Consider the following 26,071-nt stretch of genomic DNA (forward strand, 5'->3'; position numbering starts at 1 on the left):
AGCAGTGCACACAGAAAGATTAAGGGCTGCTGAAATTTTTATTTAGTAGATGAATACACCTACGTATTTTATACCTCCCCCAACACACTCATGCATGCAGGTTTATACTCTCTCTCTCTCTCTCTCTCTCTCTCTCTCTCTCTCTCGCTCTCGCTCACTCACACACACATACACACACAAACTCCCAAATGTGCTGTTGTGAGCAGTGGGAACCCAGAGCAAATTAAAACCAGGCAGAATCCAGCTGGGCATCTGTTTTCTTTCTCTTTCTCTTTAATTTCCCCCTTCATTCTGCCAGTTCTTATTTGGTAGCAGTTGCACATGTAGTGACACGGTGTGTCCCTGCAGTGCCCGGCCTCTTCTTATCAGTATGCCGTGTGCATTTCCTCTCTAAACATGACCAAAGCTTTTGGGAGCCGTGAAGCCTCACTGATAAGATAACAGACAAAAGCCCTTCTCTCTTTAAGGAACGCGTGAAATAGAAAATAGGCAATCCCTCCCTGGGGAATAAGATGGAAAGAAAAGCAGGGGAGCAGCAATGAGAAATCATGTGCTCAGAAAATGAAATTTAAAAACCCCCCAGATATGGACCAAAACCTAAGGAGAGATAGGTTTTATTTTTTTTTGTGTGAACAAAAGAAAACACACAAACACAAACACACACACACACGTATATACATGTATAGCTGCCACTTCTCGTGTGTTAGGTGAAGATGATCTGCAGAGCATATTTAAATACTTTGCCATGGCAACAGGCTCCATGATTAGGGGCAAACAGGCAAAACTGCTGCAGCACTTGGGATTGAGATGATACAAATTAAGGGAACTCTGGACGGTTTCCAAGGAGACGAAATAGGCGGCGGGGTTAAAGTCCAACCTAAACACACCTTAAAGCTATTTTAGTGACAGCAGAACAGAGAGAGTGGGTGGGGGGAGGGATGGAGGACGGGTGGGGTGGGGGTGGGAGGGAGGGAGTTTTGCTTCCTAACTGCCTAGCTCCACAAATAATCACTACACCTGCCAAGATGTGTGATCAGGGTTCAAAATCCTTCCCTCCTTCTGTGTGTGTGTGTGTGTGTGTGTGTGTTGAGTTGTGGTCGTGTGCACCTTTCATTGTTCTGACTTTGCAGTATTTCCCCTCGAGCCTCTGCGAGAAGGAGACAAATAAAAGAAGCTTCATTTAGTTTTTCATGTTTGTCATTTATTCACCCCCACCACCATTTAATATTACAAATACAGCCTTTATGACATCATTTTGCAACACATTCATAAGAAACAGCTACAAAGTAACACTTTTTTTCAATTTTTTTTCAATTTTCAACAGCAGACCTCGACTTCGGTGTTTTCCGGTGTTTGAAGGTGTTGTGATTTAAATGTTAAGGCTCTTTTATGCTCAGTGTATTAAACGCATATAGGAATACATGGAGCTTTCCTTTTGTTCTCCTTGTATTTATTTGTTTTTTTCCTTTGGCTGCCAACAGTTCAACAATGGAGAAACTTTTTTTATTGGAAAAGACTTTGCATTTGTGAGGAAGAGTTCGGTGTTTTCCAGTGTTTAAAGGTGTGATGCAGATGTGAACTGGAGGATTTCATAAAAAAAATCTTCAACATCCTTTGTCCAATATAATCACTATCCCTCCTCTGCACGTGACCAAACCATCTCAGCCTTCACTTTCTTACTTTTTCTCCAAACCGAGCTGTCCCTGGATTATATGCTCATTTCTAATCCTGTCCATCCTGGTCTCTCCCAACCAAAATCTCAGCATCTTCAGCTCCAGCGCCTCCTGTCTTTTACACAGTTCCACTGACTCCAGGCCATGCATCATAGCAGGTCTCACCAGGGTTTTGTACACCTTCACTTTCACTTTTGCTGCTCTCCTTCTGTCACACATCAGCCCTGACACTCGTCGCCACCCACTCCACGCTGCCTGTTCTCTCCTCTTCACCTCCTCTGTCCGCTTTCCATTGCTTTGGATGTTTGACACCAGGTATTTACTGTCACAGTCTAGCTCAGACTAACCTAACCCAAAAACTATTATACCACAAAAGGTGTGAGGAAGAAAGTTTGTATGAAACAACATGTTGATTCATACGATTGTACAATCCAGTGGTGATGGTGAACGGTGTAGTGTTCCACGCATGCGTACTGTGATGTCACGTTTCTCTCTAATAGCAGTTTCTCACCAGGAGTTGGCTCCCATTTCTCTGTCCTTGTATTCTTTGAGTGCTAGCTTCTCCAAGTGTGATCATTGTTTTCTTTATTGTTCTTTATCTACTTCAAACAAAACAAGACTGCATCACCAAGTGGACTTAAACGTGCTGTAACTGCGTGGAGTATGCACAGTTGGTGAATGTTTGCGACAGTGCCGATCAGCGCAGACATACGCAGACACTGCTGTCCTTTGTGGACACAGAAAGGCTGAATCTGGCCTCAGGTTCCGTCATCACAACATCGTTGCCGTCAGACGCTCTCCACCCTGTGCTGCCCTCTGAACAACCACAAGTGCAGTATCTGGGCAGTGGCAGGTGCATTGAGCCTCAACATGTCCTACTTATTCTTTACCATTTCATTTATATAAGGAAGAGACTATTAAAACATTGGTGCTGATCTGGACAAATATGTATATACAGATTTATTTTTTACTTTCTTTAAAATGGTGCGATAAGGCATTAACCATGCATGTGCGCTCTAAACATCCTGCTAGTTTGTGATATAAGATCTTTTTATGTTTTATTCCTAAAGGCAAATCTAGTAAATGGGTCACAGCGCTCCAGAGGAAAATTGGAAGATGAGTAGTTTAAGTAACCCTAGTTAGTGATGATGTCCCTGTCATATTTGTATAAAGTGTTGTTCTGCTGTTCGGCTTTTCAACACATGGCAACATTGCAATCAACCAAAGGTGCCGTGGTGATAAAGGCAGTGGAGATCATGTTTTCTCTCCACTAGTATCAAAGAAATCTACTTCTGAAAAACACTGTTTTTGCCTGCATTGTCTTTGCGGAACACATTTGTCTGTCTGAAGCTGAACCCACAGCAGAGAGAAGACAGTGTCTGAAAACTCACATGAGTGTGATACTCACTGGTCAAGACTACAAACTGTGTCCCAACCCAGGGGCTGCCTTCTTAAGAGGATGTGGTCTACGTGACTTATAAATAAGACTGGTCTATGGACTATGTCTGGTCCCCAGAGGACTTCCCTTTCACATTCCCACTTCCTGCTAGCAACGGAGCCGCACTGCATTGACCACTAACAGCTCATATTTTTATCTCACTTTTTTTTTTTAACAAAAATGCATCAAACCAAAAAAAAATAGAAAAGAGAAGATCAGTTGACTTAAAGCATTACTTGTGATTTATGATTTTATGATCACATTGTGTCAGTGGCTACAAATAAATCAACATGAGCCGGATCAGCGAGGTCTTGTATGTGATAATGAGTGTTAATAAGAGTCTGAAGGAGGTCAGTCATCTTTGGCACTATAATACTTTGTGTTCCTGTAATATTTTAGTCATTTGATGCCTCCTTTTTTTTTATTTCTTAATCAAGCTGTTGCTGAGGTTAGGTTAGGCCAGTCACAATCCCACTTTTTGGATAATCCATGTTTGAAGGAGCCTTTGGATTAGGACACAGTTTATCCATCGTAACTAAATAACATGCTAGCTCCCTAAAGTGAAGGCAGAGACATGTGGATCACGCCCTGGAGGTTGTCTGCAGTATCACACTGCCATTCTTCTTCTTTTTCTTACTTTAGACACAAAAACAACAGTGACACTTGAGAAACGATAAAACAGTCACACAGTATATTTAAAGTATTCAAAGCACAGTAGAAGGAGGTTGTTGTTCAGGCACTCGTTTAACTCCGTCTGTACCAACAGGTACAGAGCTTCACAATGCTGCTCTCATGTTTTTTTATAACAGTGGTGATTATTGTAATGGGTTTGGTTTCTGCCGTACCTGTGTGTGTGTGTGTGTGTGTGTGAGAGAGAGAGGGTGAGCATTGTGTAACTAATCAAAGTAATGTTTGTGTGTGTGTGTGTTTGTTTGAAGTAAGTAACACAATTACAGTTTCCATTGGCACAGACTCAGGTTCTGACATGCAAAGAGAAAAAAAAACCAAAAAAACGTACATTCTACAATAGAAAAACAACAACAACAACAACACATCAACAGGTGGACATTAAACAGTCATGAAGCCGAGATAAAAGTCAAACTTTAAAATGTACATGTTTTCTTTTTGTTTTTTTAAACACTGAAAAGGCATTTAGTCTCCTCTTATAGTCTGAATTCACTTGGAAGACAGAATTCACACCTGATTTAGTTTTTTTTATAGTATTTCCCCTCCCTTCTCCTCCTTACAGCCTACTTCTATGCTCAGATCAAATGTACCATTCACGCCGTGGTGTGTCCATTACATTGCTTTTGTATAGAGTTTGGTCACATGACAGATTTTAGACAAACAGGTGTGGTCTAATGGCATGTTTCCACTAGTGCTACTCGCCTCGCCTCAGCACGGTTATTTTGTGTTTCCATTTGTGATAGTACCTGGTACCAGGTACTTATTTTAGTACCTGCTCTGGCGAGGTTCCAAGTGAGCTGAGCTGACGCTATAGGCGTGACGTGGTCAGAGTGCCGTCACAGGAAGAGGCATGAGCGTGACCTCCAAAACAAGAATCGAGCCAAACAATGCCGAACTGTAGATCAGTAAAAAAGACTTAACAATCTTAAAAAACGTGGGTTAATCTCCTACAATTACCAGGGACATGTGTAAAATGAAAAAATGTAAGTCTGGTGTATTTAGCGACAGCACAAAGTCACTAGTCACTCGTTTGTGTGTGTGTGTAAAAAAAAGTCACAGCAGTTTCATGGAGCCGTGCAGTGATGACTCCGCCCACGTTGAGGAGGAACTATATTGCAATGGAAACAAAACAAGTGAGTCCAGGCGAGTCGAGCTGAGACTATAGGTGGAAAATGGGCTTAACAGTCAGACCCATGTCACTGAGTAAGATAGTAGTTAGATTATTAACACTATTGTAAATCACTGACAGCAGCTTTACACAAGGCTGAAGTTTGACTATTTGCGACAAAATGTACGTGTGAATTCTGTTTCTAGGTGGATTCCGACTCCTTCATTGTGGAGACTGTTCACAGTGAAACATGAAATAAGTCATCACGGGTGAAAACTACACATTAATATCAAATGGCAACTTTTCAAGTTGAGATTTTAAGGTGCATCTTAAAGGGTTTCAGCGATCAGACTCCTGTGAAAGAACATGAGGTTGTTCCATCATAAAAAAAAACACCATACCATCAGTGAAGCACACTTTGTAATAAAAAGATATATGTATACATATATATATAAATAGATATATACATATATGTATACATATATATATACATATACATACATATGTATAAGTCAAATATAACACCACCTCACCTCAAGGCAACAGTTAACTGCATTTAACAGTGTCACTGTTTGGATCCCAGAGCCAATTAAAAGGTGTGAGATGCCTTCATCAGTCTGTCACATTTACTGCAGATGTCACTGCCAAACTGTTCAGTGAGGGCGACGTCAGCCCCCGAACCACATCCCAAATTAATCTTACTCTGAGATAATCACATAACTGACAATTAACTCTATTTCCCGTTTAATGCCTGACACCCCCACAGCACGACCACACACACACACACAGTCTCATTTCACGCAGACAGACACTGATTCCCAGCAGGCACACACACGCGTGAACTATGTGTTAGATAGAGCTTTGTTAAGTTCACAACAGTGATGCTTTCACTTCTTTTTTCTTATTCCTTAGGTTTGTGTGTTTTCTTTTTTCTTTTTTCTTTTGTGATTTATACACAAACATTTAACACTGATGACGAAATCCGGGAAAAACAAAGTGCAGACGAACAGCTGCAAAGCGACGGAAGAGTTTCCTCTCAAAAACAACGCGACTCACTATCATCATTAATCCTTATTTATTAATGAATTTTATTTGGACTTTATTTATTTATTTTAAATTTGATGTTTTTTTTTTCTGTTAGGACATTCATTAAAATGTTATTAAAAAATGTTTTTCTTCCAATTGGAATGGAATCAAAATAATGATAAAATGACTTTTTCACACCTTTTAATTATTTTCTCAAAATGATTATTGTGGTCTTTGAATTCTAATGATTTTTGTGAATATTGTTTTGATCAGCACCTTTGAAGAGTGCTCTATATATTTATCATTGTTATTATTATTATTATTATTATTGTTATTATTATTAATAATAATAATAATAATAATAATAATAATAATAATAATTATAACATATTTGGTAAAAAATTACAAATGAGTATTAAAACAAAACACCTGCATATATTTTGGAATGAAACCCTTGACCGACAAAGACAAAAGCAGTTCAGCGTCTCATGCTGCAGAGGGAATCTTACTGTCAGGCAGGAATTGCACATTATTACCAAATTGCCTCCAGAACAGAAATTGCAATCATTACTGTGGCATGCAGGGCACTTCCATTCCCCTCTGCTGATTATCCCCCCACTCACTCTCCTCCACCATCACCACTACACTACTTCTCTGATTGTTGAGCCACTGATTCAGGATCAGCCTCAGCCTGTTGGCACTGTGTGGTCGGCACTGAGGAGGATGTTCCTGCTGATTTGGGATCAGACTGAGCTGTAACGGCACTGAGTGAGGAAAAAAAAAACTCTAACTACTAATAATAAACAATTGATATGTGGGTGCTGGAGCACCAACATGAGGTCAGACGTGTGAACACATGTGTATTTAACAGGAAGGCAGGAAAAGCCAGTAAGTTCTGAGTTGGTGATTTAAAGGTCAAAAGTTTGGTTTGTTGATGCTTTCATTATTTGCATGTTCATTTCATCATAGTTCTCCACGACTATATTTATAAAAAAAAAAACTAAGTAAACATGCAGTGTAATAATTGTTCATTGTAATGAAACAAGAAAGTGAATGCAAACACTCAAATAGATGCTAATTTGCATTGCTCCACATGAATTGAGTTGAAATATTTTGATCAGTGTAGAGATTTCCCCCGTGAGAGCAAACATGTGCATACTTGTGCATCCAGTGTGAATGCACCACAACAAATGTCACGGCTTAATTAAGTTATTTTAGTAACTGTAGTTTATTATACTTTAATATTATATGTAGATTCATTTACCCTTCAACTTATAATTCACTCATCCACTACCACTTTATCCTGCTGCCAGTCCTAGCTGACAGTGGCCGAAAGGTGGGGTCACACCGTGGACAGGTCACCAGTCCATCACAGAGACAAACAACCATCCACTCTCACACTCACGGTTAATTTAGAGTGTCCACTTTGCCTAATCCCCAAATCTGCATGTTTTTGAACTGTGGGAGGAAACTGGAGAACCCGGAGAAAACACATGCACAAACGAGGAGAACATGCAGCAAGAAGCCTTCGTTCTGACTGGGTCATGAACCCAGGAGTGCTGACCACTACACCAAACATGTGGCCCTCATTCATTAATAATTAGGCAGGATATTTACCTACACTCATGGCGCCATTTGAGTGGCGTAATGAATGTGTTTATTATGCGATGAGTCCATTTGAACGCTCTCCTCATAATGTATTCACAACATCGCGAGTGGAATGTTTCTGAAATCTTTGATGGTTTGTTCCATTTGAAGTCAGACCTGGGAATTTCTAAGCTCCCTGAACTCGGATTTCCAACTCAGAAACTCAGAGCAACCTCACAAACCCTGACATAGGATTGCTTATACGCTTTATATTATCGCTTATAGTCCCAGGATACGTTTGCTTCCGTGGTTTTTCCGACTTCTCTCGGGAGTGTGGTGAACACGGAGGTGACCATTTGAATAGCAAGCATGTCATTTCCAAAACTTCTCATGATTGCCATTTAAAGGCACTGCAATACACTATATTGTGGTGACCTATGTGTGTTTCACATCTAGCATAACAGGCCAAGTAATTTGCTGGATTTTCACAGCTGTAAGACAAAGGAAGAATCTGATTTACATGTTTATATACGATATGTCATTCAGGTGAAGATTTTCTTTTTGCATGAACAAAAGTAAACATGTAATTTGAATAAATTTAGCCCAGTTTAAACTCAGATGTTCTGGCATTCTCTGACATGAAAATCACCACATCAGTGTTCACTAGAAAATTGAATCCACAGTTGTAAGGTGAGCTGACCCTGAAACAGATTTAGCACCAGTGTTTTGACTGAACAGTAAATCTGTGTTTGGCTGAATTGATCCTGAATCAGTGGCTTTCTAATCAAAGGCAGAGAAGATATGTATACAACACAAATATGCTGGAGATGTTGTTTTCTACAAGATCATATACTGCAGCTTTTTTTTTTTAGGTTTAAGAAATAATACTCACACACTCATTCAGCCAATCACAGCTGACATAGGGTGAAAGGCGGGGTACACCCTGCACAGGTCGCCAGTCCAAACCCACATAGAGACAAACAACCATTCATTCAGTCATTCATCACACTCACACCTATACAGCCAATTTAGAGTGTCCAATTTACCTAATCGGTTTAAGAAATAATACAAAAAGAAAAAAGCTGAAGAACAAAATAGATTATAAATGAAAGATAAGAATTGTTTTTTGACTGTTGTTCAATCCAACAGCAGAGCGATGGGAGGTGGATCAGCGGGGCACTGAGGGTCATGTCATCTGGGTCACATGGCCAGAGCTCGGGCTTTGGCGGCGGCCGCCTGTGCCCTTTGCACGGCTTCCTGGCTGTTCTCTGTCTTTATCAGCTGGTTGGTCTCAAACAGGCCCTCATGGCTGCTGCCTCCAGCACCGGGGCCGCTGTCCGTAAACGTGAGCACTCCTGCACCAGACAGAGGAGATCACAACACGTTTCACTGTGGTAAACAGGTGCTACAGGCACATAGACAGGTGTAAAGTATAAACAAGAATGGGATTGTAGGACAATGAGAGGCCAGGACTGGGATTATAAATAACTGTTATTTTCACCATCGATTATTTTCTCCATCAACCAGTTCATTAAAATGTCAGCAAATGCTGGGAAATGTTCATCCGTTTTTTACCAAAACCTCGAAATGACGATGTTTTCAAATGTGAAACCAGAAAATCTTCACATTAAAGAAGTTGATGAATTATTAAAAACAACTCAAACTAAACGTTTATGCATTTTTAACTCTTGTTTTTTTTTTCAAACACATACAGTTCATTTGTCAGAGAGCATTTCCTTATTTCATTTTTTTGCAAAGATATGTTTGGGCCATTTTTATCATTTATTATTATTAAGGACAGATTGGCAGGAAAGATGAAGGGCAAAGGAAAACCGGCCAGTCTAAGGCATATAAATTATATTTGATTCATATTCTTTGTGATTTTACTGACTTACATTTCAAGCTTTATTTTTTATTTTATTGTTTTTTATGAACAGTTATTTTAATTTTTGAAATGTGCTCAGTAAAAGTTATCCATAAATATAGACGATGGGAATAAAATCTATGTTGAGTCAGATTTTCAAACAGCAAAAAAAACAATCATTATTTGACCTTATATACAAAATAAAATATAATGTCAGGAAAAAAAAAACACACAAAAAAAAAACAACCTTTTGATATTTCAAGCAGATTTGGTTCCACATACACGCTCTTCTGTTTTCACTACAAAGGAAAACAAACACTTGACAAGAAACCAGACGGTCGACTTGATTTGAAAATAAAAAAGTTTGTTTGACGTGTTCAAGCTGAGGCTTTAACACTTTCATCTTGTGCTTGAGCTCTTGTTTGTGTCATATAAGCAGCGACTTAAGGTTAACTGATCCTTGAAGTGAAGTGAAGTTAATGTTTAAACTTTAAATAAAGACGCCGCTCCCTACATCTGCTCTGATTTCAGGTTGTCAGATGTGAGGAAACTCAAGGAATCTTTATGTTCCATCTCTATTTTTAAAAGTACAAAAATTACCCAGTTGTCAAGGTGACACATTGTTCCACCCTCGCCACCCAGCAGTGCTCAAATAAAAAGAGTGTTGATTACCTCCTCAGACTAGACTCAGCTGAGACATAGGAAGCTTCACTTAGTCAATTAACACATTCACTGTTTAATATAATTAAAAAAGTATTTAAAATACCTGGTATCAGAACAAAGAACACAGGGGACCCGGCTGGTAAAAAAAAAAAAAATCTATCTTAATTTGATTACAGCGGCATCAATTTAAAATAAATGTAAAAGGTAAGAAATGTCAGAAGTGCAGAAGAGAGAAAGTTGGAAGTAATGTTATTCTTTAATGCATTTGTCGTTATGGTATAAGCCTTTAAAGTTTGACCTTTAATGTCAGGCAGGATGCGTCAGTGCACCTCTCCACATAATCACGTCTTTGATGGGCTTTTGTTTGTGTGTTGCTTCTTTGTTTGTGACAGAAAAATCCTCACAAATAAAAAAAACATCTATAGTCTAAGTCTAGATTGCCTGCTTGCATCATGCAGGCCTGAGACGCAGAGAGGAGTCCCAGCTGACCGTGGTCGGACACAAACTTACTGTACTGTGGACTTCCTCTGGTGTTGTGCGCCTGTAAAATCTCCTTTTGTTGTGGACAACATCATATTTTGTTGTGCAATGTGATTAGTCACCAGGTGACCATGTGTCACAAGTTCTCCTACAGTTTTTAAAGTTTCATTTCAGATCCTGTCTTGACTCTATGTTTGGCAATCACCTCACCATGGCTCTCATCATCTCTTTCCCCCAAATTAGGCAGCAGTATAAAGAGTATAAACAGTATATAGCTGCTGTCTTCTTTTTCTAACCTGTTTCTGCTCGCTCCTTTTGGATTTGTTGTAGACATGTAGACATTTCATCTCCAGCTGTCTTGGCTGTAAAAATCTGTGAGTCTGGTGTATGTAGCCAATCACAACCCGTTCAGTTCAGTGACTGTCAGACGATGTCTGTGCTCTGGTCTTGCAGGAAGTACTGAATGATTTGGTGAACACATCTTTTTTAATTAATCGAGTCTAATGATTCAGTTACACCAGAAACACCTGCTTTGACCATCACTAGTTTGTGTGTTTGTGTCACCGCCCATGTTAAGGAGGTACTAAGAAGAAATGTGCCTTATGTCACATCACTGGCTGCAGGTAAGGACAACGTTTTGACCATCTCCAGAATCTCCTAAAAAAAGGCAGCTTTTGTATACATCCAACAGAAGAGCAGCTGTCTTCTGATTCAACTGTTGCTTTCATTTAAAGTGACTGTTCAGCTCCTCCGAGCAAAAGTCGTTCGACACCGTTTCTCACAGAAAGCTACAACATGCTTGTTCCCTGTTGCTCATCGTACGTCATCAGCGTCATGTTGCGTCTGTTGCTGTCACGTGTTGGATTGTTTGTTTTTTAGGATTCTTACAGAGGCTTGAGTCTCTAACCTGCTTTGAAAGGTTGCTGTCGCAACAACACATGCGTTTGTGTGATTCTTAAGGCGACGTCTTACCGTAGCCATCCACACAACCGCTTTTAAACTCGCCTTCAAACTTCATCCCATCAAAGCGAGTGAAGACTCCAGCACCATGGAACTTCCCCTGCACAAAGTCACCTTCATACCTGAAAGGAGAGAACAAAATTCACAAAGGTCATGACAAAAAAATCTGACATTCCCTCATCACGCTACAGAATTACAGCGATTGTTTGTTGCATGTACAGTGATGAAGGATTGGCTTTGGCAAAATTGTCCTTGAATGTTTGGAATTCCAGGCATGTAAGTCATATATGTCTTCGGCTATTTCTTCTTCCTTTGACACATTCTCACGTCACACACGCGTTGCAAGATTGTCCTTGCATTATTGCCTCTTTTGACAACAGCAGACAGGAGTTAATGGAAACAGAGGAGAAAGAGACGAGGTAGAAGCTTTGACAGCAAGTCACCACACACTGTAACTGACTCAAGATATGATAAAGTAAAAGTAATAATCACACAAGCACGATGATGTAGTTCAGTTCCAGTTTTACCCTGAGATAAATCTAGAGTCTCTCTCTCACGCTCTGTGACCTCATCTTTGCAGGCTGCAGGATCCAGATCTAGTTTTGAGGCTATTATTATTATTATTATTATTATCATTAGCAGTAGTAGTATTGCCATTATGATTATGATTAAAATTGATATCAGTATAATGTCTGTATCAACAATCTCTTTTCCCTTGCATTCCATTGGGACTGCAATATCCATTTCTGTTGCATATATTTTTTACACAAAATCTATTTGATATATCACACTCGTGTGTCTTTTTTATCTTCAACTGCCATCATTGTGCCAATAAAATCAACTCTTTCAGTGCAAGAGAATGTTAATGCAATGTTAGAAAAAAAAAAATGGTTTCAGTGATATTCATATTCACAAAAACATGAGGTCACAGTCGTCAATTCAAATTTGAGGATTCCTTGATCTTGAGATGTTTTCTTTCATGAGACAAAACGTTTTTGTGAGGACACAACGACTTTGACCACGACCTCCGACTCCCAAACTGTAATCAATTAATCCTTGAGTTCAAGTGAAAGCTTTTGCTAAATCGAAAGATTCGCTTAAGGCAGTCTCAGAATGCTGGGTTCACGAGAATCAGAAGTACAGTTTAGATATGTCTTTTGTCCATTTTAATCACAAACTCTAATTTAGTGCCAAACCACAGAAGCAGAAAATGCTCTCTCCTGTGACTGTGAGATTCGGAAGACTCACCATTGAACACCTTAAATAATATGTTCTGGTGTCTCAGTAGCCCTTGAAGAATGAAAGAGTTTTTGTTCTTCTGTCTCTGAGTGATATTGCAACAAACGTCCTCGAAGGGGCAACACTTTTGTTAACGTGAATCTTCACCAGACAAAGAGGAGCCGATGAAAGGCCAATGTTTCCATCTGCTCAGGAATGATTCTCAACACAAGAGAATTCCGACTATTTGACACTGAACATGTTCAGGCTGTGGAAGTGCTCAAACAATTCTGAAAGCCAAAACTTTGTGTCTGCCACACACGATCAGTAGATCCAGCTTTGTGCATTTTTACCTTAAAGTAAATGACAAATAAAACATTTACATTTGAAGCGTTGTAAGCCAAGTTTTGCCCCTTTAAGGAGGTTGCGTTACGTGTAATTAGGGGAGAACTTTTGGGCAATTAAATGAGTTTGCACAAAAATAGAAAAGTACATGCATTAAGTCATGCATTTAAGTCAGACCCCGTGTTCGACATCATAAGTTGCATAGCAGAAGAAAAGGAAGGTGTTTATTCTCCACTGTTGACAATGCTAGTGCCGTTCTGCACCACAGAGACAACTGCACTGTTAATAGTTATCACCGACAAGCAAAGCTACACTTCGGAGACTTTAAAGGTAACAGGAGGTTCTCCTTACAGATGTAGTCCAGTCATTATACTTGAGTCCAAAATGTTGTTTCATGTCCAAGTTCACTGAGTTTGTCTGTGAGTCGAGTTACACGATTGCCTCCAGCGCTCCACTCAGAGCTGACACTCAAATATAAAAGGCTTTAAATTCAACACGTGATGTTGTGAAAGCCAGCACTGAGATTCTTCCTGTGTCCTCATGTATCAGAAATGGAGGACCGTTGTGTTTGCACAACCTGAGTGAGCAAAATCAAACAAAGAGGGCAGAATCTAAAAGGAAAGGTGTTGCTCACAGGTGTTGCCAGTGTAATGTGACTTGACAAGAATTTTTCTTTTACAATACTTTTATTGGCTCAGTATAATAATACAATAACAAACAAAGTTGAATGCACTCAACATTCAAGTCTGAATCTAAATCATCAGTGCTCTAAGTCATAAAAGTGATTCAAATCAGGACTCTGAGCAGTGGACCACTTCTGATCAATATCACACAAATTGAATATTATCCCTTCAAAAGATGACATTATTTTCAAAGATCAATGGTCCGGTAAACACAAGGGGAGACACAGACCTGGAACCATCAGGGAAGACCAGCATCCCACAGCAATTGAAGAGACCGTTCTCAAACTGTCCGGTGTAGCACGTCCCATCGCTGAAGTTCAGCTGACCCAGGCCATGACGCAGACCTGCAGCAGTGCACACACACACACACACACACACACACACAGATAGAAAATTCAACGGCTTGCATATAGTCTGAACAAACTATACTGAACATAATGAGGTTAACGGCACTTTTAGAGGAAACAAAGGCAAGTTTCATGTACATTTTTACTGTTCCTGACATCACGTAACATTTTACACCTTTGAGCTCAACAACTTGCACGGGACATTGTCTCGGATTGTTTCCTTTCCTCAAGGACAGATGCTTTTCTAGTCGTGATGAGCACTCACAGCTGCTTTACACTACCGTTTTTGCCATTCACCCTGTCACATCCATTCACTCACACTTTCATACAGCGCATCCATGTGCAGCTCGTTTTCTATCACAATTATTATCTATTTCTATTGGTCAACTTGGGCGGTTTCAATATTACAACTATAATAACCAACATGTCTATGCAGTAAAAGATTGAAGTAATGAATAAATGAATAAAACAATCAGTAAGGTTGAGAAATACTAATATAGCATTCATGTCAGCATGAACGCCTTAATGATTTTCAGACCTTAATGGGAAGGTGTTTAATTTTTCGAGGGAAATTAGGGTAAGCGGTGGGGGTTAAGAAAGCAGCTACATCATTATTTGATTTCCAACTTTTTGAATTAGCAGTTCATTTTCATAATTGGTGTTATGAGAGACAAAATGCACAACCGCTCTCTGTCATTTCTCGACTCTTAAGATGATCCCGTGGAGGTGAGATCCAATTTTCCTCCTAATTCTTGCTTCCCTGGATCAGGATTGATGGGGTAGGGAAAGAAGTTAGAATCCCTACAACCTCTATTAGCAAGCCCAGCAGGAATTAGGAGAATAAATGGATATGAGGCACAGTTGGACACAGGTCCAAAGAGGTCCTGGGTGCCTCGTAGCAGTCGCAAGTGAGGAAGAGGATTTACCGCGAGCTCGCCAAATGGCATGAAACCAATGAAAATGAGAGAGAGAAAATCTGGAATGGTGAGTTCGGGGGGAGCACCCGAACAGCAGATTGGGATTTGCAGGAGGAGAGGTGGGGGTGAGGCGAGTGAGTGTTGTCCCCCCAGCTTCCATGCAGCTAATGGCAAAGTAAATTAGGCAGTCCATCTGTCAGGGCTGCTTAAAGTGCTGCTCTCTGCCTAATCTCAGCAGGGTTTTCGCAGGAGATTTGGAGAAGAGATTTGGCCAAAACTAAATCTGGAGCTCTTCATTCCATTTTCCAAGTCGAACACATAGTGCATCCATATGTGAGGCCAGACTTGATTAAGTATACAGTCTCTATATACTGTATGTTGGTAAAGAAGAGGGCCAACTGGGGCTTAAATCCTGCTCTTTAGCCCTGGAAGCCCAAGGCAGGAATTTCACGGACGAGCCACTGAAATGCAACAATCTGCGGGTTTGTCTGAGAGGTTACAGTGGCCACAAACGCCAACAGCAGTGTCTTCCATCAAGCTTTAGAGAACCTGTGTGTATAGACTGAATGTGCTGAAATAAAGTGGTGTCAGTGTGAGAGTTTTAGCAGACTGCTATGGAGCGAATGGAGCGAACAGTTGACGTTTTTGCTGATGGTACAGATTATCAGTGGACGGCAGCGGCGGCACTTTCCTCCCTGTCTCCTTGATTTGATCCCTGCACACGGACTCTAATCCAGAGCTCAGCTCCTTTGTAATGCCTCCCTCCAATCTCATGCTGGGTCACGGGCTCTGGCTAATTTTGGTTTAGCTGAATTTGTTCGGCTTTTATGTCAATCAATAGCGGTAATGCATATGTTAAATGACCGCACAGGGGAAGTACAGTAGTAAATGGTTTCTGGCTGTTGCCCTGGCTGTTGTGGATGTATCCAACCTATTTCCTGTAATCTGAGAGCCCCGGGTCTGTCTTCCACTGGAGCGCTGCTAAATAATTCATGTGACACCGTAGACCTCTGTCCGACATGCACCTACATGTTTGTGTGCAAACAGTGACTTTGCATGCTTGGATGCCGAGATACGCTGCACGACACGTGTCAATCTGTGTTCTTGATCACACCTCCCACCACACACACACACACACAACACCTAGAGAGTTCCAACTACTTCACAGAGCAAATTCAACCGTGTTAATTCAGTTAATATGGTGTTAGTATCGAGAGAATGCTCGATGAGTTGTACTTGGCAGAAATGGCAGACATTAACTGTGTTGTAGGCAAAGGTATGTGAGAATATTCCCTGGTGTACTAAAGTTCTGTTAAAACAGTTGTGTGAATCACATGGTGAGGGGAGACACTTAATAAAGGAAATAAATTAGTCAAAAGGAAAGCAACTAAAAACAATTAACATCTTGACAACGGCTAAATAATAAAAAGTGTCAATTCCAACAACGTCACAAATTGGCCTTTGTCATTGACGAGCCAATAAATCAGCCAGAAAAGAAATCTACAGCTTTTCGTAACATAAAACAAGATGAATAGAAAATATGAACATTTATTTGACAATAAAAACAGTTTACACTCATGGTTGTAGTTTTTTAGTTTTTTCCATTGAAGTGTTAAGATGAGATGAGCCTGTGAATCATGAGCTTACCAAAGAGAAGTGTACATAAAGGTTGAGAAAACATTTTTGTATCCAGTGTGCAAAACAAATACTTGCCCTTGGGAAACAGTAACTGAGCAAATGAATCTCACTGCACTTTTAATCACGTCACATGGTCGTTATCAGAAACTGTTGCCTGAAAATGGGCATCGGCTTTCAGCTTTTTTAAATTTTACTTTCACATACAGTTGTAAAAAATTCTGACTTGTTGCTCAGCAGACTGTAAGCAGCAGCTAAATTAAAGTCTTGGCCCAGATATCCACTGCTGCCCCTAGAGGCCAACGCCTCGGCCACCGTGGATGCATGTGCGTTGAGTAGTTGCTGTGTTGCTACACGCACATCTGATCACACAGGGAACCTGCCTGCTGCTATATAATTATGAATTATTATTTTATGCTGCACTATCATATTCTAAGCCCTATTTTGTTCTTTTTTAAATAATATAATTTTTAATAGTTCACTGTATCAACTAAATACCAGGACTCTGTGCTATGAAGCTGTACATTAATATAATAATTAACAGGTGGACACATGATCTGATGAACAAATAATTCACAATAAAAGCCTCGTTGAAAATAATGAATGAATTACAGGTACAGTGTGTAAGCTTCATCAATCACTTAATGGTGAAGTTTCATGTTGCAGCTGAATATCCTTCACCGCCCCCTTTCCTTCTAAGTGTGTTGGAAAAACTGTCGCCTTCAGTTAGCATCAAAACTCCAAACATCTTTAGTTTGTCCAATGTGGGCTACTGTACAGATATGGCGGTTCAAAATGGCACCACAGAGCTGAGATATGAAGGGAATCATTCTGGAGTAATAAAAACAACAATTCATATAACCAGTTACATTTTACCTTCAATTTCTGCCTAATGAAAATAACATCGCCTGCACTTTACACACTTGAGGAAACAGATGCACTGGTGTTAAGTACAGACACTGGAACTGTGATCAAAGATCCTCTCCACTTCCTATTCTCGGCAGCTCACGGGCAGTGTGGCTGTTCTAATCCGATAACTTGATACATAATAAAGTGTTCCCGAAACATCTCTGCTCACTTATCCAGCGTGACCCACACATACTGTAGCTGAGAAGCATGAAAATACCCCCAACATAAATCAAATAGCCCCTGTATTAGGACATCGCTTCTTTCCATTTCCATTTTTTAGCAGATTTAAAAGATAATAAAAAACAAAAACAATCAAAACATCCTGTGAGTTATCACAGAGTGGCATCAGCTGCCTGCTTGGAAAAAACCTGTTGTGTACTAAATGCTGTGTGTGTATTAATGCAGCATAGACAAACCTGTCTTACAGTTTTTTGTTAATAATGCACAGACCATAATGTTTCCTGCCTGCGTTGGTGCCAAACTTTTTTTTTTCTTTGTTTAACCTTGCCCTAAAGGTTGTCCAAGTGTTTTTGTTAACCTACAAATACTGGTTTGAGGTAATGTGATACAGTCTCAGCAGACTCACTGGAGCCATATGGTCTGTGTGTGCGTGTGTGAATGTGTGTGAATCTGTCTGAACTTCCTGACTTAAGTTTGACACTTTTTTTTTTTTTTTTTTTTTACCGTTAGATGCAATCTATTTGTGTGAGAGGTTCATTTAAAAGCCAAATACTTTTTCTGTGACAACTCAAGTGTCATAATTCCTTTTGTATCACATATACAAATGTCTGAATTTGAATGAAGTTCCAATGCTCTTACTGTTGCTGTATTCCAGTTAAAGAAAGAACTACACTACACTTGGACTACACATGTTGTGTTGCCCTGGACGATCATTCAGGAGCTAAGACATCATAGCTGTTCCACATGTTATTCATATTTGGCCACTGGTGTAGAGATGCAGCAGTAGAAGCATCAGGTGGCAGGTGTCAAACACCTTCTCCTCCGAGAAGGTGTTGTGCCATAATAAGCAGTCCTACCAGAAACACTCCAGCCGTGAGCAAGATGTTAATGCGCCTCCACACAACAGGAGTACGGGAGTGGTTTTTTTCAGAGCGGAGTTGCTTATTATGACAGAACAAAAGCTCCTGTTGATGTTATCAGCACCGCAGTGTTGAAGACAGTAGAGGAGAAGGAAGAAGTACGCACATGTGATTGCAGCCAAGGTCTGGCAATGTCAGCTGACTTTCAGCTGCTGAGCCTGGTTTAAGTGCACTGTAGCCGATTCTTTAAACTACAGTAAGTCTGGTAACTCACTTTGATGTATTTGAGCTATTACAGGCAAAATTCAAATTTCACAAAGGGGAATTAGCTCAAATGGTGGAACGCACCCTTAGCGTGCGAGAAGTAGTGGGATCGATGCCCACATTCTCCATGAAGCACTCGCCTTTAATCCGATAATGGCACATGTGTTGGCTGAGTACAGCCAAGCTCTTTTTTTTCCTGTAGGGGTCGCCACAGTGGATCATCTGCCTCCACCTTGTCCTCTGTGGTCTTCCTCTTTCCTCCTGCCCAGCAGCTCCATCTTCATCATCATTTGTCCAATATAATCACTAACCCTCCTCTGCACCAAACCATCTCAAACTTGACTCTCTTACTTTATCTCCAAACCGTTTCATCTGAGCTGTCCCTGAAATATGTTCTTTTCTAATCCTGTCCACTGTGGTCACTCCCAACGAAATTCTCAGCATCTTCAGCTCTGCCACCTCCAGCGCCTCCTGTCTTTTAGACTGTGCCACTGTCTCCAAGCCATGCATCATAGCGAGAGTAGGGGTGTCACAATATCCGTATCGGAAACAACGTCATGATCATATTTTGTGTTCCCTGTGAGTTTTGTCATGAACATTGTCAACAATAAAACTACGATGTGTAAACTATGCTATGTACTTGTAGCAAAGCACAGGACATCTCCGCATGCATCATAAGGACGAACTGTAGACGTAACTAAAAAAACAAGTCCGCTAACTCAGGCAACACTTCCGTCCTCATTTGAAGTGAAACTTCCTCAAAATTCAACTCATGCTACAGCAATAACTAGCGCTATAGACGTGTTTGTAGCATCAGACATGTGACTTTATTCAGTGGTGCAAAACCCTGGACTTAATCAATTAAGCAGTTGATTGAGACGGCAAAAAGTGAAAGCAAGATTTATAGGTACCACTATAATGTGGATGATGTTGTTTTTCTATCATTGTTACGCAATCAGTTTTAACATCATGAAGACAAGAACAAAAAGGTGCCAGACAAAACAGTCCTAATCTCGATAATGAATCATTTTTGGACAGTTTTATTCCTCCAATACAGTACAGTACAATAAATCTGAATTATACTCCTGTGAGAACAGCCACTTTATTGTGGTAGTGGACTCTGGGAGCAGTGCTGTTGAGGGAATAGCCCACAGTTGGATCAAGGCGATGAGCACTTTGAGTGGTTGTTAAGATTAGAAAAGTGCCATACAGATGCAGACCATTTACCATCGATCAACATAAGAGAAAACAAAAGGACATCCAACAGAGATGTCTATCGCTTTATCATCCACACAAGGGTCATGGGGGGCTGGAGCTAATCCCAGTTGAAAATGAAATGGGTGAAAGGTGACAGGTCACACACACACACTTGACAGGTCGCTAGTCCATCGCAGGGCCAAAATATAGACACAAACACCTACGCTCAATTTAGAGTGTGCAGTTAACCTCTGCATGTTATTGGACTGTGGTAGGAAACTGGAGAAAACCCAAGCACACGCAAGGAGAACATGCATATTCCACATAGAAAGGACCTTGGTTGAACCAGGATTTGAACTAGTGACCTTCTTGCCGTGAGGCAACAGTGCTAGCCACTATGCTGTTCTTCCACCGACCATACTTGTGACTTCTTCCCTGACAACAGTCCAGTGTAGGTTTACTTATGGTGTGTTCCTGTTGTACTCTGAAGTCAGACTTTCCGAGTTTTAACACTGAAAGTCGACTGGAATGGCTAACAATGGTTTGTCCGAGATGTGTTTGCATCGGTGATCCGCGGTCAACTCAGTGTAAATGGGACGCAGCAATTGTCGATGTGCGCATGAATGCAGAAATGCTACGAAAAGCAGTATACAAATAACTGAACTCGAGCCCTATACCCCCGTCACATCCTTTATCCAAAGCTAAGCTAATATTACTTACATTTGTACTGTCATAAATGTAGCGGTAGCAGTTGATTGAGTCAGCAAAAAGTGAAAGCAAGATTTATAGGTAACACTATAATGTGGATGATGTTGTTTTTCTACCATTGTTACGTATAGGGACTATACTCTTAACAATGTGTGCTTTCACCACAGGTATCTAGGAGCTAAATGGAAGTTTTGGGCCCCAACAAGGCCCCTGATAAGGGGACACTACTTGCTGTGCTGAACATGCTTAACATACAGTACTTACAGTATTGTGCTCCAGTATTTTATTTCAGCTGATCAGTTTCTGCATTAGCTCTTAAAAATAGCTTCACATTAATTATATATATGTAAATATAAACATCAGCGACACTGTTACTGTAGTCTTTCACATTACCGCAACCTAGTGGACTGGAAGGGAACAACTTGTGTTGTGACCGAGGGTTATTCACATGTCATCAATCTAATTTACCTAATCTTCCTATGGTCGAAATACAGACAACAATGGCCAGCAGGAACCTTCTTAGTTCCTTAAAAACAGTTCCTGGTACTTTGCAATGGAAATGCAGCTATAGTCCAGCTATAGATCCATCACTTTTATTTAGTAAAGCAACACATCAAATAGCCGAGCTCCGCAAATGCGATGGACCCCAGCACATATCCACCCTCTAGCTGTATGCTACTGCTATGTTTTACTGCTAAGAGCTTAATCACATCAATCAAACATAACTCTAGTGGTATTTACATGGGCTTGTGCCTTATTGTTTTAATTATAATATAACTAGTCTGTGCAAGCCAATGAAGTCAGTGATGGATGGAGTGACTGAGAAGGTCAGTCTTGCCTTCTTTCCATTCGCCGTGGTACTCCTCGCCATTTGAGTAGGTGAAGGATCCTCGTGTCAGGGTCATGGGTCCTGCTGGCACACACACAAAAAACATCATCAAGACCTGACACACACAGGCGCACACATACTGAGAGCTGGGAGTTCATCAGATCATGTGTCCACCTATCACCTCCCATGTGGGTTAACTGCAGGGTTTAAGATTATAGGTTCAAGACACTCCATAATAACCATGTTTTCCTCCTGTGCATTCACACTAAAAGCAAAATATTCATGTAGTTCAATAACAGATTTCATGCCAAGCATCATGCGCCAAGGTCAGAGTTCAAAGATTTGAAAAAATTGTGTTTTTTTGTGCGATGCCAAGAAAACAAAATCTGCTTTATTCGATTGTAATAATACAATTGATTGGGAGGTGAGGGTAATTTATTATTTTATTATTATTTTACAAGACAATATGACCCTAAAAAGGCTAAAGTGCAGCATTTGGAAGAGTTACATTCTTTTATACCACTGTCAACTACTACTGTTCACCCCAATATGAAATGATGAAAATATAAATATGACTAGGCCATTTTCTGTCACAGTTTATATCCTATATCTAGTCTGTTGCCTATATGCTACTGGATTTGTGAAGCAGCTGTGTTTACTATGGTCCTCTGTAGTGTCATTGTCTCCTCCTTCCTGTTGTTTCACAATGAGGTTAGAGACAAACTGCTGCACATGGAGCATCAAAGACTCGTTCAGGCTTCACGATGAGACAGAAAACATCTAAGGGCCGTTTATTAGGCTGAATAATTGCTCAAATGCCATCAGACATGCTGTCAGTTTAGATAGGAGGAGGAGTGTGTATCCCTCCATCTAATGTTGCCACAGTAACGGTGCCCCTAATCCCTTTCATCCTGCCGGTATGACGCCGCCAGCCTCCAAAACACACACACATGCAGACTGATGGAGAGGGAGAAAGAGGGAGAGGAGGCCTGGAGGAGTGAAAGAAATGGTTTTACCTGTTTTATTCACGAGCAACTCGGTCCTTTTTCCTCAACATCACTCAGTTGGAGGAATTCTGCTCCTCTCAGCGGTTATTTTCAGCCTTTTCTGTGGCTGCCACTGTCCTGGCAGGAGCTGCCTCAGTGTCTCTCCAAGGTGCCGTGCTCTGATTGGCTGCTGAGCGTCCACCTCGACTCAACACCCCCTCCCGTTGGCTGTTCCTGCTCACTGTCCGTCCCCTCCGCGGGAGACATCTTTGTCTGGGGCAATGGGTTCAATGACTTAATTAGCCGGAGTGCACCTCCTTTAAAGCATTTGCCCTTGCCTTTTTATGTTCCGCCCAGCGTCTCTGTAGGATTATAAAAACGGCGGCGAGGTTTCTCTTTAATGCCACTGTGTCATTTCAAGTTTCAATTTAGTGATTAGACCTGCGTTTTGTCCACTTTTATGAAACATGATTTATTGTTCCCGCTGCAGCTAAAACAGCTGCACTGTGGTGGTGGAGCAGGTTTTTAAATGAGGTGGAGCCAATAAGGCTTTAATCCGCTAAAATTTAAATAAAGAGGAGGGAGTGAAGGTGACCCAAATGAAACAAAAACATTGTATGCGTCCTGATTTTTGATACTCCAGGGTAAATTCAGCACTACGATTGAACCTGCTGTAGCTTTTTATTGATTTATTTATTTTGATGTCTTTCTTTTTTTTTAAAAGAAAAATATTGTTTATCATTTATCATCAAAAATGTAAAGGGATAGTTTAGTTTTTAAAAGGGTTGTTGTATGAAGTACCAACATGTATTCAATGCTGACATCACCTGGAACCAGACTGAGACAGGTAACGGGGGACACATCACTTCAGAAAATCTACAGCTGCTTGATGATATTTTAAGATTATATGTGTGTTTCTGACTGGAAACTGAAGTTTGTGTCACTTTGTAAACAACTCACTCCAAAATCTTTAATTTGACATCACAGTGCAGAGCAGTTGTTGGTTCACTGCTGTCTCAATCTCCAGGTTCAAATGTGTTATTTGTTTCCTGTGAGTTTGAAATCCTTTACTGAGATTTACAAAAGTGACGCAAACTCAACAAACTCCAGCAGCAGTACACCAGCAGGGCCTGTTTCCACACCAGCTAAAAACTTTCTGATGAAAGAGAACTCTGGAAGTTGACAAACCTTTTTCAGTCAGAAAGGTCTGTGAACACATCACATTTGAGAACAACAAAAAAGCAGTGTTTTTGTTTTGCTCCTCTATGACAGTAATCTGAACATCAAATTAACATCAGATTAAAGACATTTTTTTTTTAGGTTTAGGTAAACAAACCCACATTTTTTTTATTGATAAGACAACTAAGTGACTAATCGTGAAATCATTAATTGATTATTAAAATAATTGTGTTAATCCTTTGGCTAAATTACATTCTTCCTAACCCTAACCCTAACCCTTACATGGATATTAGTGATGTCACAGTGAGGAGCCGCTCTTACACACACACACACATATATATATATATATGTATACATATATGTATATACATATGCATATTTAGCATTCATACAAATACTATATGTAGCCTATTTTTTATGCAAACATGTTTCTTTGTATACACGGCCTTTGAAACGGCAGTGTCGTGTGTGTGTGTGTGTGTGTGTGTGTGTATGTGTGTTTCGCTCTAACAAACATCTGTTCATTTTTCAACAATGCAGTGTTTTATGCGCACTTTAAATCCATCCGCGGCCCTGCATGCGCACGCACCCGCGCCCTTTGACACATATACACACAGCTTTAAGCCACGGCAGATTTGGAGGCCAGGCAATATATATATGTATACATATATATATATATATATATATATATATATATACATATATATATATATATGTATATATATATAATGTAAAAGGACCAATGAGCGCATCCCCGCGTTGAGATGCTGCTGAGTGGAGGGCTAGAGGGAGGAGAGGAGGGAGGGTGCTGCTTTTGGTGGGTGGGACAAATGAGAGCGCTATAGAAAGGGGGATGCTGCAGCCGCGTCCCCCCTCATATCTCACTCACTCCACCCAGCCCTAGAATAAAAAAGCCACCGGTGACGTGCGCGCAGGGAAGCACCCAGCAGTATGTGCGCGCCCACGGGAGGGGCCGACAGAAAATGGCGAGTCTGTGCAAAAGGCAGCAATGCACGATAGAGAGGCGCGGCTTTCGGCAGGAACTTGACTCTTGGAGGCACAAACTCATTCACTGTGTAGGTAAGCTCGTTTGCCATTGCGTGTGTGTGTGTGTGTGTGTCGTGGTCCGGTGGGTCCGGTGGGTCCGGATGTGCCGGAGCTCCCGGTTTGTTGTTTTTCTACTTGCCTGAGTCCAGAGCGCACAGCTCTTAATGTATAGCGGCCAGTGAAGAACATATAGAGTGGAGCTGTCAGTTGTGTCAGCTCTGTCAGTGTGTGTGTGTGTGTTCTGGTACCCGCCTCTTTACCGGACTCTCCTGAATTATTCTCCTCCAAGTTTGTGTCTCTTGTGTTGTGGTGCGTTCAGGTGCTGTCACCTATGTTTGTGTTTACCTGTGTACCTGCTTCACTGTTATTATTGTTGTTGTGGTTGTTGTTGAGTCGCTGTCTTACGGTCATTGGCTTGGTATGCTTCTTCTTATTTTTATACATATATATAAATACATGTAGCTGTTTATTTATCGTAAGCAGAGCAGTGTCACATGTGCAGATGGAGCTGCGCGTCAGCCAATGGGCTTCCCTGCTATAGGCCGGCCCGTGCATGAGTGCGCGTGCTCTTTTCTTCATTTTTTTTTGGTGGGGGTGCGCGTTCTCGGTCTCCAAACACAACCTCCCTCTCCTCCTCCTCCTCCTCCTCCACTGACCTGGAAATCGGCTTTTGGGAGCGCGCATTGCTGCATTGGGGGGAAAAAAATGTCAGAGGAAATAATTTTGTATTTTAGGGGGAAGGTGCATGCTGCGGTGCGGGGGCTCGCGGGGCGGGGGATGCCGCGGTGTCGCGCCCGGCAAACCTCGATACTTGTTGAAGCGTCGCTTCTTTGGATACTGAGATTTAAAAAGTCATTTTCCGGGCAGTTTGTATATTTATTGTAATAAAAAGTAATCTAATTATTATTATTTTGACATAGTTATAACACACACACACACACACACACACACACACACACACACACTTGTTTTTGCTCCAACATGGGGACTCAGAGGTTAAGTAAAGGGACCTACTATCTAAATAATAATAATAAAACAAATATATATATATAACAATTTAATATAGTATAACAAATAATTTATCGATGCTAATAACACACACAATCACACACACATATATATATATATAATCACGTGACAGTCCTTCCCTGGAGAGCAGCTAAAAAAACAACCCCCTCCATCACCTCGTGTCGGCTTTAATTTTGGATTTTCTTATCCGTGGGTCGCCCCCTCCCCCCCACTCTCAACCCACCGTCTATATCTGTATGTATTTCATTAGCT

At 40.8% G+C, this 26,071-nt stretch overlaps 2 protein-coding genes across 3 annotated transcripts in view; one reads left to right on the plus strand and one right to left on the minus strand.

Moving 5' to 3' along the window:
* Nucleotides 1–1,179: 1,179 nt before the first annotated feature.
* Nucleotides 1,180–22,711, minus strand: LOC131467418 (MORN repeat-containing protein 4-like). 2 transcript variants are annotated; one of them, XM_058641321.1, is made up of 5 exons: nucleotides 22,595–22,711; nucleotides 21,588–21,659; nucleotides 13,962–14,076; nucleotides 11,499–11,608; nucleotides 1,180–8,874 (listed from the first exon to the last, which is right to left on the minus strand). In XM_058641321.1, exons 2-5 carry the CDS (start codon nucleotides 21,652–21,654, stop codon nucleotides 8,720–8,722), a joined length of 447 nt encoding a protein of 148 aa, XP_058497304.1. In that variant the 5' UTR covers nucleotides 21,655–21,659; nucleotides 22,595–22,711; the 3' UTR covers nucleotides 1,180–8,719. The 2 variants fall into 2 exon arrangements, with proteins under 2 accessions (XP_058497304.1, XP_058497303.1); XM_058641320.1 differs by having other exon boundaries at nucleotides 21,588–21,662.
* Nucleotides 22,712–24,642: 1,931 nt separating this feature from the next.
* Nucleotides 24,643–26,071, plus strand: part of lcor (ligand dependent nuclear receptor corepressor) — a 72,873-nt gene continuing 71,444 nt past the window's right edge. The window contains exon 1 of the mRNA XM_058640080.1: nucleotides 24,643–24,823. Within this exon, the coding sequence (XP_058496063.1) occupies nucleotides 24,727–24,823 (97 nt within the window). The 5' untranslated portion in view covers nucleotides 24,643–24,726. The remainder of the gene's footprint in view (nucleotides 24,824–26,071) is intronic.

The sequence above is a fragment of the Solea solea genome, chromosome 10 (assembly GCF_958295425.1).
Source record: "Solea solea chromosome 10, fSolSol10.1, whole genome shotgun sequence".
In the NCBI taxonomy this organism is placed as follows: Eukaryota; Metazoa; Chordata; class Actinopteri; order Pleuronectiformes; family Soleidae; genus Solea; species Solea solea.